Here is a 19,337-nt window from a genome sequence, read left to right as displayed (position 1 = left end):
GGTTTGCTTCCAGACCATCACAATAAAGTGAATATCTCAATAAAGTGACTCACAGGATTTTTTCTGTTTCCCAGTGCATATAAAAGTTAGTTTGCACTATACTGTAGTCTACTGAGTGTGCAATAGCATTATGTTTAAAACAATCAATGTACATACCTGAATTAAAAAATACTTTATTGCTATAAAGTGCTAATCATTATCTGACAATGCAGGGTTGCCACAAAACTTCAACCTGTAGAAAATGCAGTGTCTGTGAAGTACAGTTAAACAAAGCACAATAAAATTAAGTATACCTCTATTCCATCTAATTTCCTCTGTTGGCTTCTTAGTTATACTTACTTTATTTCATTTTTGTGTGTCTGCCCTGGTCATAGCAATATTTATCCTTAATTTGTCAAAGGCTGTTTATATCAATATTGTAACCGTTCACATTTTCCTTCCCTCTTTATACCTTACTCTTCACATTCCAACTTGCCACCTCATACCTGACACTTTCTACTCCACAAATATAATAATTTTTACAACTATGTTATTCCATTTACCTACTCTCCTTATCCTTTGTTTTATTGTTGTCATGACTTTTAGTTGTAGATACACTACAAACCTTTCCTTACAATGTTAATTATTTTCACCTTAAATAGTCAGGTGGTTTTAAGAAAATTATAAGAAGAAAAAATGTAATGTTTTACATTTACCCACAATTTCTGGTGGTTTTTTCCTTCTGTAGAAGCAAGTTTCTGTCTGGTAGTATTTCCCTAAACTTGAGAAACATTTTTTAGCATTCTTGGTAGTATGGGTATACTGGTGACAAATTCTCTCAGCTAAATTTTACCTTAAAATGTCTTTATTTCATCCTCATTTTTGAAGACTATTTTCCCTGTGTGTCCATCAGAGGTTGGAAGAATGTTTTTGAACTGAAATTTATAGGGAATTTTTCTAAGACTGTATTAGCTCAATACTTCCATCAAAAAGCAAATTATGAGAAGTCCTAAAGATTGTGAGAGAACACTAACGCTACTAAGTGTATCTGGAAAAGGATTACTTTTGATGTGGAGAAACGCCAAGTAATGCTTTAGATAGAATGCTAACTGCTCTGCTTGTACAAATGTCTGCTTTATAACCAAGGTTCTTGATTGTAAGTGCCTTGGGCAAATGAAGTCTTTGATGAAGGCTTGTGTCTTCTGCAGATAACATGAAAGGTGACGTGCCAGATGTGGTCTCACACCACATAAAACACATCTGTAGGAAGAAGTATCAACACATGAAGACCCTATTCTCTGCTAGACAATTCTTTCATTAGGGTTTATTATAGTATTGGCTGTTCATTCATAAGCATTTATTAAGTACTGCAGAAGGTGTTGTTAAGGGATATAAAACTGAGCAAGTATGGATCTGTTGTGCAGGAGCTTGTTGGCTAGCTGGGGCACCATCATGGGCAGAGGGCAGCTTGCACAAGGGCTGTGGCCCAGCCATCAGAGACACTGACAAGAGCATCGTGCTACAGCTGGACTTAGTCTCTAGTCACTGGGGATGAGGAAAAAGAGGTAGGGCTCATGTTACTATGGGAACAATTTCTGGAAGAGTTTTATTTTGATACACACCTTGAAGGAGGTAGAAGCTGTGGATTAGAGAGGAGAAATGATGGAATTGGAGGAAAGGAGAGTTGGGAGAAGGAACAAAAGTATAAAGACACTAAAATAAACTTGGTAGAACATTTATTCAGCTATATCAAAGGCAACATGGTAGGAAGTAAATACAGTAGATCGCCTACACACGAACCTTCAAGTTGTGAAATTTCCAGAAAGGAACCAGAACCTGTGCCATCAACGTCAGATGTGAGTGAAATTGCAGCTTGCCCTCCATCTCCTGTTGCTGATGATCCTTCAGCTCTACCATCTCCCACCTCCTCTCCCTCCTCCAGTCAGTAACTCTTCTTTCCTGTTCACTTGATGCCAGCCCTTGTATGCCAGCTGTTGTACAGTACTTCTGTACTTTTCAAGGTACTGTACTGTAAGATTAAAAATGTTTTATTTTTTGTGTTTGTTTTTTATGTATTATTTGTGTGAAAAGTATTTGTGTGAAAAGTATTATAAACCTATTACAGTACAGTACTGTATAGCCGATTGTGTTAGTTGGGTACCTGGGCTAACTTTGTTGGACTTACAAACAAATTGGACTTAGCAAACCCACTCTTGGAATGAAGCTCGTTTGTATGTAGGGGACTTACTGGATGAGATTGCAGAGGTACAAGCTGTAGGCTGTGGGGAGCCAAGACATGGTTGGGAGTCCTGACTACAAGCTGAGAGGTTATAATTAGTTATGACAGGTAACCAGAAAGGAGGCACTAAATGGAAAAAGACAATGTGAAAAAGAGAGCTTGAGAAGGGACTATCTGGTATAGAGGGATGAAGGAGCAAAGTTTGGAGTCTCTGGAGGTTGGAGACCAACTAGGAAACTGTAATAGTTCTACAGCAGTGCCATATACTAGAAATACAGTGCAAGCCACATATGGAATTATATGTTTTTTTATAGTCACATTGAAAAAAGAAAAATTAATTTAAATAATATACTTTATCCTGATATATTGAAAATATGACATTAACATGTAATCAGTATACAAATTATTAATAAACCACTTAACAGTTTTTTTATACTGTCTTTGAATTCCAGTGTGCATCGAAAAATTAATTAATTAATTAATTAATTAATTAGACTGCGTCAGATCTTAGTTGCGGCACATGGGATCTTCGTTGTGGCATGCAGAATCTTTCATTGTAGCAAATGGGCTTTTTGTTGTGGCGCTGTCATCTCCCTAGTTGTGGCTCGTGGGCTTAGTTTCCCCATGGCATGTGAGATCTTAGTTCCATGACCAGGGATCGAACCCATGTCCCCTGCATTGGAAGGTGGATTCTTAACCACTGGACCACAAGGGAAGTCCCCCCACAGTGTGCATTTTTATTTATGGCACATCTCAATTTGGATATTAAATTTTCATTAGAAATCCTTGATCTGTATTTAGATTTTATAAAATTTATGGTTAAAAAAGTTGATTCACATACTCATGTTATTTCAAAGATACTTAAATGTCTCCCAATAGCTGGATTGAGTATGAACTATTAAATTAAAATTAATTAAAATTAAATAAAAGTAAAAAATTCAGTGTCTCCATTTTCCAAGCCATATTTTGAGTGCTCAGTGGCCTCATGTCACTAGTGGCTGCCATATGCACAGCTCAAGGGCAGAGGCTGGCTCTAGAGAGACAACTGGGGATAAGAGCTTGAGTGGAGGGAGTTTCCATCAGAACTGTGCTTCTCTTGATGCACTAAAGTGCACAGGCAGCAAATTATTTCTCCCTAGAGGGAATAAAGGTGGTCTCCTTGTGTCTAAAAATGTTACCTTATAAGTTGCTTGACACAATTCTGCTCGCTTTTCTTTTCAGCTTCGTCAGCACAAGGCCTGAAAGGCGGTAAGTGCTTGTTAAATACTCGCTGACCTAAGGAAACCACTTCACCTTAAGTCTTGAATTCCTTTCCGCCTTCTCAGAGCACAATGGTTTGTTCACATCTGTCTGAACTTCACCTTCTAGTCATACTCAGCCTCTGAGCGCAGAGAGGGGACAAGGAAGCATGTTTCTGCCTGCCTCTCAGGGCCCCTGAATTAGAGAACGTGGGGCGAGAGTCAGAAAAGTAGGTTGAACAGAACTTGATTTGGGTGTTTCCTCCTTTTTCCTTCTTCTCCAGTCCTTCTTCCCTTCCTACCCTTGTTTCTCTTATATTAGGATTAATTTCTAAAATGAACACAGAAAGTTATTCCACAGCATTTAAAAAATCTGGGGGGCCTCCCTGGTGGCGCAGTGGTTGAGAGTCCGCCTGCCGATGCAGGGGATACGGGTTCGTGCCCCGGTCTGGGAGGATCCCATATGCCGCGGAGCGGCTGGGCCCGTGAGCCATGGCCGCTGGGCCTGCGCATCCGGAGCCTGTGCTCCGCAACGGGAGAGGCCACAACAGTGAGAGGCCCGCATACCGCAAAAAGAAAAAAAAAAAAAAATCTGGGGACTTCTCTTCCCATCTGATGATCTCTGCAGAAAGCCTTGGTCACTGCTCTGTGAGAGGACAATGGTCAGATTGGGACCCTGACTCTCATCTCAGTGGCAGCCCTAACACTACCTGCCAAGCCACTCCCATCACTGTTGGGCCCAATTAAATCACCGTGTGCTACCTGGGGCCTCACAAAGCAGGCTTCACGTGAGATATATTTTTACACTTTTGGGGAGGCTTTTCTAAAATTTTTATTTATTTATTTTTGGCTGTGTTGGGTCTTTGTTGCTGTGCATGAGCTTTCTCTAGTTGTGACGAGTGGGGGCCTCTCTTTGTTCAGGTGCGTGGGTTTCTCATTGCAGTGGCTTATCTTGCTGGGGAGCACAGGCTCTAGGCGCTCAGGCTTCAGTAGCTGTGGCCCGCAGGCTCAGTAGTTGTGGCTCGTGGGCTCTAGAGTACAGACTCAGTAGTTATTGTGCACGGGCTTAGTTGCTCCGCAGCATGTGGGATCTTCCCGGACCAGGGCTCAAACCCGTGTCCACGGCACTGGCAGGCGGATTCTTAACCACTGCACCACCAGGGAAGCCCCCCCCTCCTTTTTTTAAAGTACAATTTTGGATTTACAGAATGATGAAACAAATAGTACATAGAATTCCATGTACCTACCTCCCCTACCCTGACGACCCCAGCACACAATTTCCCCTATTCACGTCTTGCCTTAGTGTGGTTTATTTGTTAAAATTAATAGGCCAATATTAACACTTTATTATTCACTAAAGCTCATAGTTTATATTCTTTGTGTTGTACATTCTAAGGATTTGACAAATGTACCATTACCGTGTTGTATAGAGTAGTTTCACCTCCCTAAAGTTCTCCTGTGCCTCACTTATTTAAGAAATAAAAAGGACAATAATATTTCATGACATGTGAAAATGATGTGAAATTCAAACTGCAATGTCCATAAACAGGTTCAATGGGACACAGTCACACCCATTTGCTTACATATTGTCTACGGCTGCTTTTGCTCTACAACAGAGTTGAGTGGTTGCAACAGGGACTGCTGGCCTGCAAAGCTGAAAATATTTACTCTCTGGCCCCTTGCAGAAGAAGTCTGCTAACCCCTAGCCTTGACCATGAGTTCTGGAAAGTTTGAATTGTTGCTTCTCAGCACTCACTGAGGGGATGTGAACCTAGTAGGTTTCTGCTCTAATCTGACTGATTTGTGATACAAAATGACCTGTCTGGAATGTTAGCAATTATTTCCGTAGTCAACTTTCTCCCAGGTCCCTAAAATCCCTTCTTCCATTTTGCTGATGGGTCTTATCACTTATGTCTTGATTTTTTTAAAAAGTGAATCTCTGACAAGAGGTGTATGGTTGATATGTTCATAAATCATAAAAATTTGGATCAAAGAATTCATTCATTAGTTCATATATTGTCCCTTCCTCCCTCCAACAAACATTCACTTAGTACAATTGACCCTTGAACAACACAGGTTTGAACTGCACGGGTCTACTTATATGCAGATTTTTTCAGTAGTAAATAATCCAAGTTATTACTGCATAATGAAGTTTGATTGAATCCCCGGATGCAGAACCACAGATATGGAGGAACCATATAGGGAGGGCTGACTATAAATTATACAAGGATTTTTAACTGCATGGATGGTAGACACCCCTAACCCCTGTGTTGTTGAAAGGTCAACTGTATTGGCTTTTTGTTGTGTGCAGTCTTGATTAGCAGAGATTAAGAAAACAGCCCCATCTTTAGGGAGATCAGAAGTAAGTATGGATGACAGACAGATAAAATAACAACTACAACACAATGTGGTAAGTGCTAAAATAAGCCCCAGGCAACAATAATAGAATCCTAGGTTCAAGAATTAAAAAACCACCAATCATTTATTTAACAAATATTTACTAGGTATCTGTTAAATGCCAGGTACTGTGCTAGGTATTGGGAATATTATGGTGGGAGAGACAGATCTTTTATTTTTCAGTTGCGCCTTGTGGCTTGTGATATCTTAGCTCCCCAAACAGGGATCGAACCCGGGCCCTTGGCAGTGAAAGCACGGAGTTGGGTATTCCACTGGACCGCCAGGGAATTCCCAACACAGATCTTAAAGAGCTTTAGGTCTAGATTGCATTTATCATAAACATAGAAAGGATTTTTGAGGCCATGTGATGTAATCCAATTATCCAATGAAAAATCCTTGCTATAGCTGTCTTGGCAAGTGCCATTTACATTAATGTGGGCTATCTCCAGTGATAGGAAGCATGGATTAATTTATGTCTAATGTTGAATGATTATAAATGTTGGTTATGCTTTGAGTGAAACTGTGCCTCTGAGTAAAAATTATATATTTCAGAGATGAAAAGTGCTTGCTAGGAAATCTAAATTCTCTTTTTTCCCCCATGTGATAAAAAAAGGCATTAACCTTCATTAAAATATAAGCTCAAGGAGGTTAGGGATTTTTGTCTTACCACTTTATTCATAGCATTTAACATAGAACAGACTTTGGCACATGATAGGCACTAAGTATGTATGTGAATGAGTGAATAATAATAGTTATCACATACCAAGCATAGAGTATGTATCAAGCTCTTTACATAAATTATCTCATTTCTTTCTCACAATAAGATGGGAGTGTTGACTAATTCCCACTCTCCTGGTGGGTCAACTGATGCTTACATAACTTGCTGAGGCTAACAGACTTAAGTGGTAAAGCTTAGGTCAAAGCTTTCTTTATACCTTCTTGTGGCCAGTTGTCATTCTTGCCTGTACTCTGGAGACTTGCCTTATTCATGCATAGTTCAGTTGAAAGACCCTTAGGGAAACACAGCATTGGGTGATGCCTACTCTCTGGGGGTAGGGATAAAGTGTATATGAATATGCTCTTAAGCAACCAGTCAAACCACAACATATCTCTTCAGGTCTTAGAAATTGGTACCTGGAAGTAGCCATGGGCAAACTGGTGTTAGCTGAACATTCTTTCATACACTCCACCGAAAAGAGTGTAAGAATTTGCTCCCCTGTGCATTGATGTGGAGTATCTTTTGCTATTCAGAGTGGATCCCATCAATCAGCAGCATCAGCAACATCTGGGAGTTTGTTAGAAATGTAGCATTTCAGGCTCCAGCCGGGCTTGACTGAATGAGAACCTGTAATTTATAAGATCCCCAGGTGACTTGTATGCACACTAAAGTTTGTGAAGCACTAGTGTAATTCATAAAGTTAATACTTTGCTCAGCTGGTATCACAGGCTTCTATGTGAGACACGCTGTGCTGTTTCCTGGTTTAGGGAAATCTTTTCTGAGCTCCCATGGTCTGAACTCATCCTGCCTTACCTCTTAGACAAGCTAAGAAATTGGACAGCAGGAGTACGTTGTTAATTCTAACAACAACAGGACGATGAAAGAAAGAAAGAATGACACATACCCACAATTACAATGTCATATAGAATAGTTTCACTGCCCTAAAAGTCCCCTGTCTGTAGCTCCTTTTGCTCCATCCATCTTGCTTTTCTCAGGGTCTGTCTCCATACCTCCCCTGCCCACCTAATACGGTAAGATTACACTCCACTGGATTGAAATAATGGGGCAGCATATACTCAGGTCACCTTGCCCAACCCCAGGATTTTGGCTGATGTACCACCCAGACATCTCTAAATCTCCACCAAACTTGACAGGAAATTCACTCTGCATACCCGGTGGAAAGATCCACAGAGAGATGAGAAGAGACTGGGTCTCTAGGCTCAGAAAGTTACAAAGAATCCAGCTGGCTAGCAGGGCAATTTAATTTTCTGCTTAGCAGCCTCAGGGAATTTCCCAAGAAATGCCAAGATAGAATAAGTGGCTTTTCTTTAATCTTGACGACTCATTCCTCCTAAGCCAGCCCCAGTCCTTTAATGGAGCATTTTTGCAGATGTAATTAGTGGTGCTACAATGTGTCTAATGAAGTAATAATTTATGAGTGCACAGGGTATATGAAGCAGCAGGGGGACCACTTTAGGCCGCTCCAGCTAGAAAGAAAAGCCAAGACATGGACCTGATTTAGAAGCTGCCCATTTCCCAGGTCCCTCTGGCTGCTGCTCATTGGGCCTTTGGAAACCTGTGGTTGGCAAGGGTCCTTACAATATATATATATATGTTTTTTTTTAAGTTACTATTTATTTATTTATTTATTTATTTATTTATTTATTGGCTGCCTTGGGTCTTCATTGCTGCGCGGAGGCTTGCTCTAGTTGCGGAGAGCAGGGGCTGCTCTTCGTTGCGGTACCTGGGCTTCTCTTGTCATGGAGCACGGGCTCTAGGTGTGTGGGCTTCAGCAGCTGTGGCTCACGGGCTCAGTAGTTGTGGCGCAAAGCTTTCGTTGCTCCACAGCATGTGGGATCTTACCAGACCAGGGCTCAAACCCATGTCCCCTGCATTGGCAGGCGGATTCTTAACCACTGCGCCACCAGGGAAGTCCCCGTAACAATATATTTTATATTTTTCTTTCAAATCGTTGTTCCAGGAAAGCAGCAGGGGAGACGGTAATCATTCCAGTTTGCAAGATTATATCTGAACCTGCTGGCAACAGGTTCTACTGGGCTTGGGAGCTGTGAAGTTCCTCCTTAGAAGGACACCGATCTTTGGAAGGAAAGAAGGAAGTAAGCTTCCTCATGGTCTGCTGAGCCACTCCTCGTGACAGTCCAGGAGGCCAGGACTGTCCTCAGTTTTCTTCCAGGCACTCCTGCTGCTGCTCCCCCATTCCAGATTCCAGTGCGCTGCCATCCGATCCCATGACCTTGGCCACAGACACCCCCATGACCGCCCCACAACCTGCAGCAGATACTGCCCCCATCACGGGATTCCTTACAACCTATTGTCACTGTCTCCTCACTTGCCCACAGGCCCCTCTGGACTGTAAGCTGCTTGTTTAGTCACTGAGGTCTGGACAGCCCTTACCACAGTGTCGGCAAAGTATACAGGTTAGTTGGACAAATGAATGAACTGAAGGGTTCGGACGGCTCTTTACCAACATGAATGGCTCCTCTGTGTTATAAAACAGAAGTCTCAGTGCTATTCACACTTCTTCCCTCTTCAGCGCCTGCTTATTCCATTTGGTCACCAAGTCCGTCAGTTTTAATCCTAAAACATCCCTCGAATCCTCTTCGTTACTTGTCCCTACCCTAGTCAAGACTCTGAGCATCTCTTGTCAGGGTTGCCAGATGAAATACAGGATGCCCCATTACATTTGAATGTCAGGAAAACAACGCATTAATTTTTTTTGTATGTCCCAAATATTGCAAGGGACATACTTAGGCTAAAAAGTTATTCATAGCTTATGTGAATTTCAAATGTAATTTGGTGGTCCCATATTTTTTATTGTAATAAAATACATAAAATTTACTCGTTTAGCCGTTTTCAAGTATACAATTCAGTGGTATTAAGTACATTCACAATGTTGTGCCACCATCACCACTATGCATTTCCAGAACTTTTTCATCATTCCAAATAGAAACTGTACCCCTTGTAAAATAACTCCCCACCACCCCCAAGATCCCCTAGTAACATCTACTATAGTACTTCCTGTCTCTATGAATTTGCCTATTCTAGGTACTTTATGTAAGTTGAGTCATACAATATTTGTTTTATGTGTCTGGCTTATTTGACTTAGTGTAATGTTTTTCAGGTTCACCAATGTTGTAGCATGTATCAGAATTTCATTCCTTTTTAAGTCCAAATAATATTCCATTGCATGTGTATACCACCTTTTGTTTATCCATTCATCTGTTGAAGAACATTTGGCTTGTTCCGTCTTTTGGCTATGGTGAACAATGCTTCTATAAACATTGGTGTATACCTAGAACTGGAATTGCCAGATCATAGGGTAATTCCATGTTTAAGTTTTTCAGGAACCATCAAACTGTTTCTGCAGTGGCCATATCATTTTATATTCCCAAGATTTTGACTGCAAGGAGGGTTAGTGCCCCTAATGCCTGTGTGTTAAGGGATCAACTGTAATTCAAAACCAGAGCTGCAAAATAAGCTGCCACCAAGATGAACTGGATTGCTGTGTTTACCTTGCTGATGAATATTGGTTTTAATTTAGCAGTGGCACAGCAAGGATTGAAATATTTAGCAAGCATTCTCAGTGTTGGAACAGTTCGATATTTGACATCAAAATGATAGCAATCAACATTATACCTTTTGACATTATCATGTAAGTAAGTGAAACTGGAATAATATCTGCACAGGTCAAGCTAACATATGAGGTACTGATAGGTATTTTATCAGCAAGTGGACCAACAACACATCCCAGAGCTGATTTTTTTTTTTTTTTTTTTTTTTTTTGCGGTATGCGGGCCTCTCACTGTTGTGGCCTCCCCCGTTGCGGAGCACAGGCTCCGGACGCGCAGGCTCAGCGGCCATGGCTCACGGGCCCAGCCGCTCCGCGGCATATGGGATCCTCCCAGACCGGGGCACGAACCCGTATCCCCTGCATCGGCAGGCGGACTCTCAACCACTTGCGCCACCAGGGAGGCCCCAGAGCTGATTTTTTTTTAACATCTTTATTGGAGTATAATTGCTTTACAATGGTGTGTTAGTTTCTGCTTTACAACAAAGTAAATCAGCTATACATATACATATATCCCCATATCTCTTCCCTCTTGCGTCTCCCTCCCTCCCACCCTCCCTATCCCACCCCTCTAGGTGGTCACAAAACACTGAGAGCTGATCTCCCTGTGCTATGTGGCTGCTTCCCACTAGCGATCTACTTTACGTTTGGTAGTGTATATATGTCCATGCCACTCTCTCACTTCATTCCAGCTTACTCTTCCCCCTCCCCGTGTCCTCAAGTCCATTCTCTACATCTGCATCTTTATTCCTGTCCTGCCCCTAGGTTCTTCATAACCATTTTTTTTAGATTCCATATACATATGTGTTAGCATACAGTATTTGTTTTTCTCTTTCTGACTTACTTCACTCTGTATGACAGTCTCTAAGTCCATTCACCTCACTACAAATAACTCAATTTCATTTCTTTTTATGGCTGAGTAATATTCCATTGTATATATGTGCCACATCTTCTTTATCCATTCATCTGTAGATGGACACTTAGGTTGCTTCCATGTCCTGGCTATTGTAAATAAAGCTGCAATGAACATTGTGGTACATGGCTCTTTCTGAATTATGGTTTTTCTCAGGGTATATGCCCAGTAGTGGGATTGCTGGATCATATGGTAGTTCTATTTGCAGTTTTTTAAGGAACTTCCATACTATTCTCCATAGTGGCTGTATCAATTTACATTCCCACCAACAGTGCAAGAGGGTTCCCTTTTCTCCACACCCTCTCCAGCATTTATTGTTTCTAGATTTTTTGATGATGGCCATTCTGACTGGTGTAAGGTGATACCTCATTGTAGTTTTGATTTGCATTTCTCTAATGATTACTGATGTTGAGCATCCTTTCATGTGTTTGTTGGCAATCTGTATATCTTCTTGGAAGAAATGTCTATTTAGGTCTTCTGCCCATTTTTGTGTTGGGCTGTTTGTTTTTTTGATATTGAGCTGCATGAGCTGCTTGTAAATTTTGGAGATTAATCCTCTGTCAGTTGCTTCTTTTGCAAATATTTTCTCCCATTCTGAGGGTTGTCTTTTTGTCTTGCTTATGTTTTCTTTCACTGTGCAAAAGCTTCTAAGTTTCATTAAGTCCCATTTGTTTATTTTTGTTTTTATTTCCATTTCTCTAGGAGGTGGGTCAAAAAGGATCTTGCCGTGATTTATGTCATAGAGTGTTCTGCCTATGTTTTCCTCTAAGAGTTTTAGAGTGTCTGGCCTTACATTTAGGTCTTTAATCCATTTTGAGTTTACTTTTGTGTATGGTGTTAGGGAGTGTTCTAATTTCATTCTTTTACATATAGCTGTACAGTTTTCTCAGCACCACTTATTGAACAGGCTATCTTTTCTCCATTGTATATTCTTGCCTCCTTTATCAAAAATAATGTGACCATATGTGCGTGGGTTTATCTCTGGGCTTTCTATCCCATTCCATTGATGTATATTTCTGTTTTTGTGCCAGTACCATACTATCTTGATTACTGTACCAGAGAACTGTACCAGGGAACCCTCTTGCACTGTTGGTGGTAATGCAAATTGATACAGCCACTATGGAGAACAGTATGGAGGTTCCTTAAAAAACTAAAAACTAAAAATAGAACTACCATATGAGCCAGCAATCCCACTATTGGGCATATACCCTGAGCAAAGCATAATTCAAAAAGAGTCATGTACCAATATGTTCATTGCAGCTCTATTTTCTTTCTTTCTTTCTTTCTTTCTCTTCCTCTCTCTCTCTTTCTTTCCCCCCTCCATCCTTCCTTCCTTCCTTCCTTGCTTGCTTGCTTGCTTCCTTCCTTCCTTTTTGGTGATGGCAGTGGGTGAGGCTTTAGGGATGGGACTTTAAGGTGCTCTATTCCACTCTATAAAATATCAGCATGCTTCAGAGCAAGCTTCTGGGCCACCTCCCCAAACATCTCAGACACCCCCTGGGTACAGCCCTGATGTTCTCCCCACACCATTCACATTGGATTTTACTTGAACTTCACTGAACTCATCATGATATTTGGTTAATATTTTTAAACAAATACTTTAATACTTGTTTATTATCAACAGTCTGTTTCCTTCACTAGAACATAAACTCTTTGAGGGCAGGGCCTGTCTCATTCTAAGTTGACTAGAATAGTTAACAAAGTAGGTGCTCAGCAAATAGTTTCAAATAGTGAAATGAATGATTTTATCACTGGACTTTTGTCTGGTGGAGTGGCTGTCAATGTGCATTCTACATTCTGCTTCTTTAAAAATCATAGGTCATGTTTATGTTTGGAGAAATTTCTGTATACTGCTCATGTTTCCTTTCTTGAAATGGTCTCCTGAACTGGCCTTGGCTTTCATTGAGTCCAGTGTGTTGGTCTGGAGTGTAGGCTTCTGTATCAGACAGACCCTGCTTTGAATCCTGGCTCTACTATTTTCTAGCTGTGTGATGTGGGCAAGTTATTAATCTTCCCAAACCTTAGTTTTCCCACCTGCAATACAAGAACAAAAATATCTACCTCATAGAGTAATGTGGTGGCAAGGAATAAGAAATGATGCATGTAAAACATTTAGTACCTTGCCTGGCGTGTTGTAAATGCTACAGTTGTTATTCCCTTTTTTTCCTCAGTGCATACTGCTAACCACTGGTTCTGTGCTTACCACTGAGGCTGCAGAGATGAACAGGATGCCTTTCAAATCTCCCAGTCCACATATGATGGGGCCTGAGCACAGAACTGGATGTAGGGATGAGGCAGGACTGGTTCTCAGACCTCAGAGTTTGGAGCAGAGGCATAAGTGGAAGATAGGAGGGTGGGAAGGAGGAAGGGAGGGGTGGAGGGAAGGCAAAATCCCATCCCAGGTGAGTGGATGGTGCAAAAAGAATGGGCAGGTGAGAGTCTCAGGAGAGCAAGAGTTTTGAGATGGGGGACCCAGGGGTGGCAAGTGGAGGTTGGAGCAGGCCCTGAGCAGTGAGTTCTTTTAGTAAAGCCTTAGGACTTCAGGCATAGCAGGAGGGAGGTCTTGAGGGCTGGTCAGACCCTGTTCTCAAGGAGTTTAGAGCCTAGTAAGGAAGACTGACATGTAAGCAAATAATCATATAAACAAGGATAAGCATGTATGCAAAGTCCAGAAGAAGCACAGAGGAGGGACACATGGGAGGGAAGGTGTGGTGGGTGTAGCAGGAAACAAGGAAGGCTTCCCAGAGGAAGAGCCTAGGAAGGTTCAGGAGGATGGTGAGGAATTTAGTGCGTGTGAGACGTGGAGTGGGTGGAGGGTCAGAACAGGAGGGATGAAGCAGAATGGCATGTTTGGGTGTTCTGTAATAATTAGGGCTTTCCTTGGCTGTCAGCGGTGCATGAACTGGGCTGGTGGGGTGGCATTTGGGGATCCTCCTGCAATGGACAGGTCCTTGAACAGTCCTGGTTCATATTTCTTTACAGAGAGCGGGTCCCACTCAGTAGTATAAAGCAGGAAGCCATAAGCTCTGACGTCCCCATTCTCCTTTGTCTGGGTAGAAATGCTGGTGTTGGAGTCTCACAGAACTCTACCACTTACCAGTGTGGGGTGCTGAGAAAATTATGGAATCCCTCTAAACTTCAGTTTCTTCATCTGTAAAATGGATAAAATGGTGCACACCTGATGGAGATGTTGTTATAATTAAATGAGATAATACACGTAAAGGGCTTAGCATAGAAACCACCACATAACACACACGTGGTACATACTGGTAGCATCTAATATATTCATTCATTCATTTGCACATGCGTTGGTTCACCATTTAACATCAGACACCGGGAACACAGGGATGAACAAGGCTCAGTCCCTGCCCATAAGAAGCCTCTGATGAGTGTTGTGTGGGAGGGCAGACAAACAGATGATTACTACACTATGTGAGCGTGATAAATGCCATGGCAAAGGCACACAAAAAGTGATGATGGGAGCACAGATGAAGGGCAAACTGGTTGCCAAGGTGATGATGATGATGATGATGATGAGAACCCGAGCTAAATGTTGAGGAGAGGGCTCCAGTCCCTAGGAGCCAGATCAGGACCAGTCTTGAAAGTCAAGTCAAAGCTATCAGCCCTTATCCTGAAGGCCATGGGGAGCTACTGAAAAATCTCAGGCAGTGGAGAATCCTGGTCCCATCTACATTCAGGATGATCACTCTGGGCCCTGTGAGAGCAACTAGAAAGCTCTAAGATTCCTCCAGGTGAGAAATAAAAAGATCCCATCAAGAAACTACGGGACCAAAAAAAAGAAAAAAAGAAAGAAACTACAGTACCCAAGGAGGTTGAAGAGCCATGATCTACTGTGGCAGGGCAGTGAGAGGGCTAGACCGGTGAAAGTTTTGGGTCAGAATTTGGAATATCGAAAATCTCTTAAGGAGTATTTAATATTTCTCTTAAAACACACAAAAAGTCTAAAGAATGGGACAGCCAATTTTGTCATTTACAGTTTATTTATTACTTAAAATGACACCTCAGCTAAGGCTAGCTGGAATACTATTTATCTGAATTGGCTTCTCCCACTAAAAGTTTTATTCTCTAAGTATCCTGTAGTATGTTTCAGAGAAATATGATATGATCCTATTGATGCATGGCATCAGATTTACCATGTCTTAAACCCGGTGAGTATACTGAGGAAATCATGGTGTGAATATCTGGACTGTCCATCCCACATAGTAGGTGCTTTATAAATGTTGCATTTCTTTGCTTTATTTATGTCTGAAGAGTGTCCAATGGAGTTTAAAGTATTTGTTCACATTATTACTCAGACTTCCTAATCAAACTCTCGACATTGTCCATGACACCTTGTATTTAGCAGTGGGTTTTCAGAAATGAGTGTTACAGGAACAATTCATTCACTCACACACCTTTCTTTTCTGCTCCTCAGCTCTTAGGTAATCCAGACGCTATTGTCCTAGAATAAGGAAGAAAATCAGAGAAATTTCCAGAACTTTATTTCATCACTTTTAGTAAACTCTTTCCCTGACTCTTTTGTCCCTCAGGAACCACGTTCTCTGCTTCGAATGGATTGAGTGCACTCATCTCATCAGCTACAGGACCTGCCGTGCTCTGGGTCTTCTCTCTGGGCCTCATTTTGAATCAGAAGTTAGGTGATGCCTTCCTCAGGGTCTTCATTATATGCATTCAGTATCCTGAGCAGAAAAGTTAACTGTGTGTTTTTGATTTGTGTCATTTATACCTGTTTCTCTCGTCTAAAAGAATTGTGTGGAATATGTCCTAATGAAGTTTTTGATACCACATCAACCTTGTTTGGCCCAAAATAGTCTGCTTCTCTGGGGTATAAACAAAAAGCTATTTGTTCTGGGACATTTCCAAATTCCAAGAACTCCTAAAGCCCTACTTCTTTTGAGGTCGTGCTCAGGTTCGCCCTGTGAATCCTTCCTCTGTAGTGGATATTAAAGTGACGAACTCACACAAAGCTTCCAAACTTATACTAAAGAATAGATTTGAGTTAAAGGGTAATGTGCTATGGCAATTATTCTATTGTACAAGTGTCCTGACATAAAAACAAATCAATAAATCAAAGTTATTAAGAGCTTGGCTATGAAACAAGATATTCAGCCTGTATTTTATTAGCTAAGATGGATGTCAACTCAAAGCCCATGCTATGGCATATCTATAGCATACCTACAATTTAAAGAGAAAGTACTCTCTTACTTGAGGCTAGTGGGAGGTGTAGTGGATGGGACTCTGGGAAAGAAAACAGAAGAATGTTGGTGAAAATGCATCTGTCATAACATCTGTCATAACACGGGCTGAGGCAGAGGCTCTCTTAGAGGGTGTAGATGAGGAATAAGGACGTTAACATTTATTGCAAACCTATTCTGTGGGTATGGTAGGCACTTTGCAGACATCATCTTTTCAGATCTTCTTTTAAAAAAACAGATTTGACTGTTATAGAGAAGTTTTAGGTTCACAGCAATACTGAGCTGCAGAGTTTTCTCACACACCTCCTTCCCCCGTGCATGCTGAGTGCCCCTATTATCTGCATCCCCACCAGAGTGGTACATTTATTACAATCGATGAACCTTCAGTGATACAACATTATCACCCAATGATAATGGGTTCACTTTAGGGTTCACTCTTGGTGTTCTATATTCTGTGGGTTTGGACAAATGTATAGTGACATGTATCCACCACATGTTATAGTATTATACAGAGTAGTTTCACTGCCCTAAAAATCCTCTGTGCTCTGCCTATTCACCCCTGCCTCCTCACAAACCTCTGATAATCCCTGATCTTTTTATTGTCTCCATAGTTTTGTCTTTGCCCATGTGTCATCTAGTTGGAATCATACAATATGTAGATTTTCAGATTGGCTTCTTTCATTTAGTAATATGCATGTGAGGTTCTTCCATGTCTTTTCATTGCTTGATAGCTCATTTCTTTGTTGAATAATATTCCATTATCTGGAATAATGGCATAAATAAACTACTGTTCATTTATTATGTGCAGGTTTTTGTCTAGACATAAGTTTTCAAGTCCTTTGTGTAAATACCAAAGAATGCAATTGCTATCATATGGCACAATTTTAGGATTTTTAAAAAAAGTTTTACTGAGGTACAGTTGACAAATAAAATTGTAAGATATTTAATGTGCACTGTACATTTAGTTTTATAATAAACTGGCAATCTGTGTCCTGACATGTCTGTACCATTTTGCATTCCTACCAAGAATGAGAGTTCCTATTGCTCCACAGCCTCATCAGCGTTCGGTGTTTTCAGTGTTCAGATTTTGGCCATTCTGATAGGTGTGTAGTAGTATCTCATTGTCATTTTAATTTGCATTTCCCTAATGACATATGATGTGGAGCATCTTTTCATATGTTTATTTTCCAACCGTATATCTTCTTTGACCAGGTGTCTGTTGAGGTATTTTGCCCATTTTTTAATCAGGTTGTTTGTTTTCTTATTGTTGAGTTTTAAGAGTTACTTGTATATTTTGGATAACAGTTCTTTATCAGATGTGTATTTTGCAAGTATTTTCTCCCAGTATGTGGCTTTTCTTCTCATTCTTTTGACAGTGTCTCTAACAGAACAGAAATTTATTTTTGAAGTCCAGCTTATCAATTATTTCTTTCATGGATCATGTCTTTGCTGTTTTATCTAAAAAGTTATCAAGCTCAAAGTCATCTAGATTTGCTCCTATATCATCCTTTAAATTTTCTTAACAATCCCTCCATCCCCATTTTACAAACTCAGACTTAGCGAGGTCAAGTTATTCTTCAGTGCCACTAAATTAGTAACTGGTAGGACTAGATTCAGACACAGGTCTGTCTAACCTCAAAGCCCAGCCAGGAGGCTGTCTCCTTCATTCCATGGCTGCTGCCTCAAGAGCAACTCTGCATGGGAATCAGATTGGCTCTCTTCCAGGGTTGGATGAGGTCTCTTTCAACACGGAGATTCTAGGTCACAGATTAGAATAAATAGAAGAATGAGCATCCCTTCACCTTTTTGACCCAAAGACCTGCTACTGAATTTTGTCTTCATGTGCCTGAAGGGTACTTCTTCCTTATTATTTTCATTCATTCTAAGAAAGGCAGCTCTCTGCCCTTGGGGGCGATGACCTCTAAAATTTTGGCTGAACTGGGCGATTGAGTGCCTCATTTTTGCTGATGGGATTTGAGAGCATCTGGGGAAGATGATGCATGAGCAATGGAGAATTAGTGAGGTTTGACAATGTTGTTATAAACTTTATGATGAGAGTTGATTGTTTCATGTAGCCTCATGAAACAAGTTGGAGAAGGTGGAGGGTGATTACATCACTCCCTCTGCATTTTCGACAGAGATGAAGTCTTCTTTAATGCTTGGGATTATTTCCTGATGCTTCACACAGACCCACCCAGTTTTCCAAGTCTAATATGTTCTTGAAATAGGTGTAGAGAAAAAAAGAGAAAGCAGGGGGAAGCCATCAGCCCAACTTGTTGTACTGACATTCCTGGCAAAGATGAAAGACTAATGTCAGAGCAGAGCACAAAACCTTACAGAAACAAGTCTGTTTGGTTTGGAAAGTAAATAAACAAGCCAGTTACATTACTTGGATGGCTGGCAAAAGTTTTGTCATCATAGCAACTACCCTATCGAGCTTGCTCTGCTTATACAAGTTGTCAGTCTCTGTCCCAACCCCAAACTACCTAAGTAGGAGGAGCTGAACCTTGTCCATTCCTTATTTATAACTAGCTCTGAGTGAGCGGGAGGGACAGGCAGTGTTGTCTCCTGTGCAGGCTGCTTGCCTGAGTTACATCCACAAATGCCTCAGAAGCGGCCGGCTGGCTGCATCTTTCTCCTTACATTCCTGGGTCTGTCTGGGATGGTTGGCGCAGTTACCAGAACATACCACATTGGGATTGTAGAAGAATACTGGAATTATGTACCCCAAGGAAAGAACGTTATTACTGGGAAAAGTTTCGCAGAAGACAAGTGAGTAAAATTGGGGTCCCCATAGACTCCCAGGTTTGGCTCCTTTTTGACTCTGCTTGGGGAAGGTTGTATTCCTTGGGTGGCTGCAGTGGGGGTGAGTTGACCTAAATCAACAGGAGAGGTTTTGTGTTTGCTTGGAGAGCCCTTGCATGGGCGAGTGTGTAATCTGGAAGAGACATCTTAGCTCCATCTATTCACAGCCTCATCTGTGAAAAGCCATGTACAAAACCATGTGTTTTGAATAATGGCTTACTCTCTATATGGACAAGTTTCACT

General features: G+C 41.2%; 1 protein-coding gene across 1 annotated transcript in view; it reads left to right on the top strand.

Moving 5' to 3' along the window:
• The first annotated feature begins 18,891 nt into the window (after positions 1 to 18,891).
• Positions 18,892 to 19,337, top strand: part of HEPHL1 (hephaestin like 1) — a 72,350-nt gene continuing 71,904 nt past the window's right edge. Inside the window, exon 1 of the mRNA XM_060104488.1 lies at positions 18,892 to 19,061. Coding sequence (XP_059960471.1) covers positions 18,892 to 19,061 — 170 coding nt within the window. The remainder of the gene's footprint in view (positions 19,062 to 19,337) is intronic.

The sequence above is a fragment of the Mesoplodon densirostris genome, chromosome 7 (assembly GCF_025265405.1).
Source record: "Mesoplodon densirostris isolate mMesDen1 chromosome 7, mMesDen1 primary haplotype, whole genome shotgun sequence".
NCBI classification, from domain to species: domain Eukaryota; kingdom Metazoa; phylum Chordata; class Mammalia; order Artiodactyla; family Ziphiidae; genus Mesoplodon; species Mesoplodon densirostris.
Note: the sequence above shows the minus strand (reverse complement) of the source record. Positions and strands in the feature narration are given on the sequence as shown.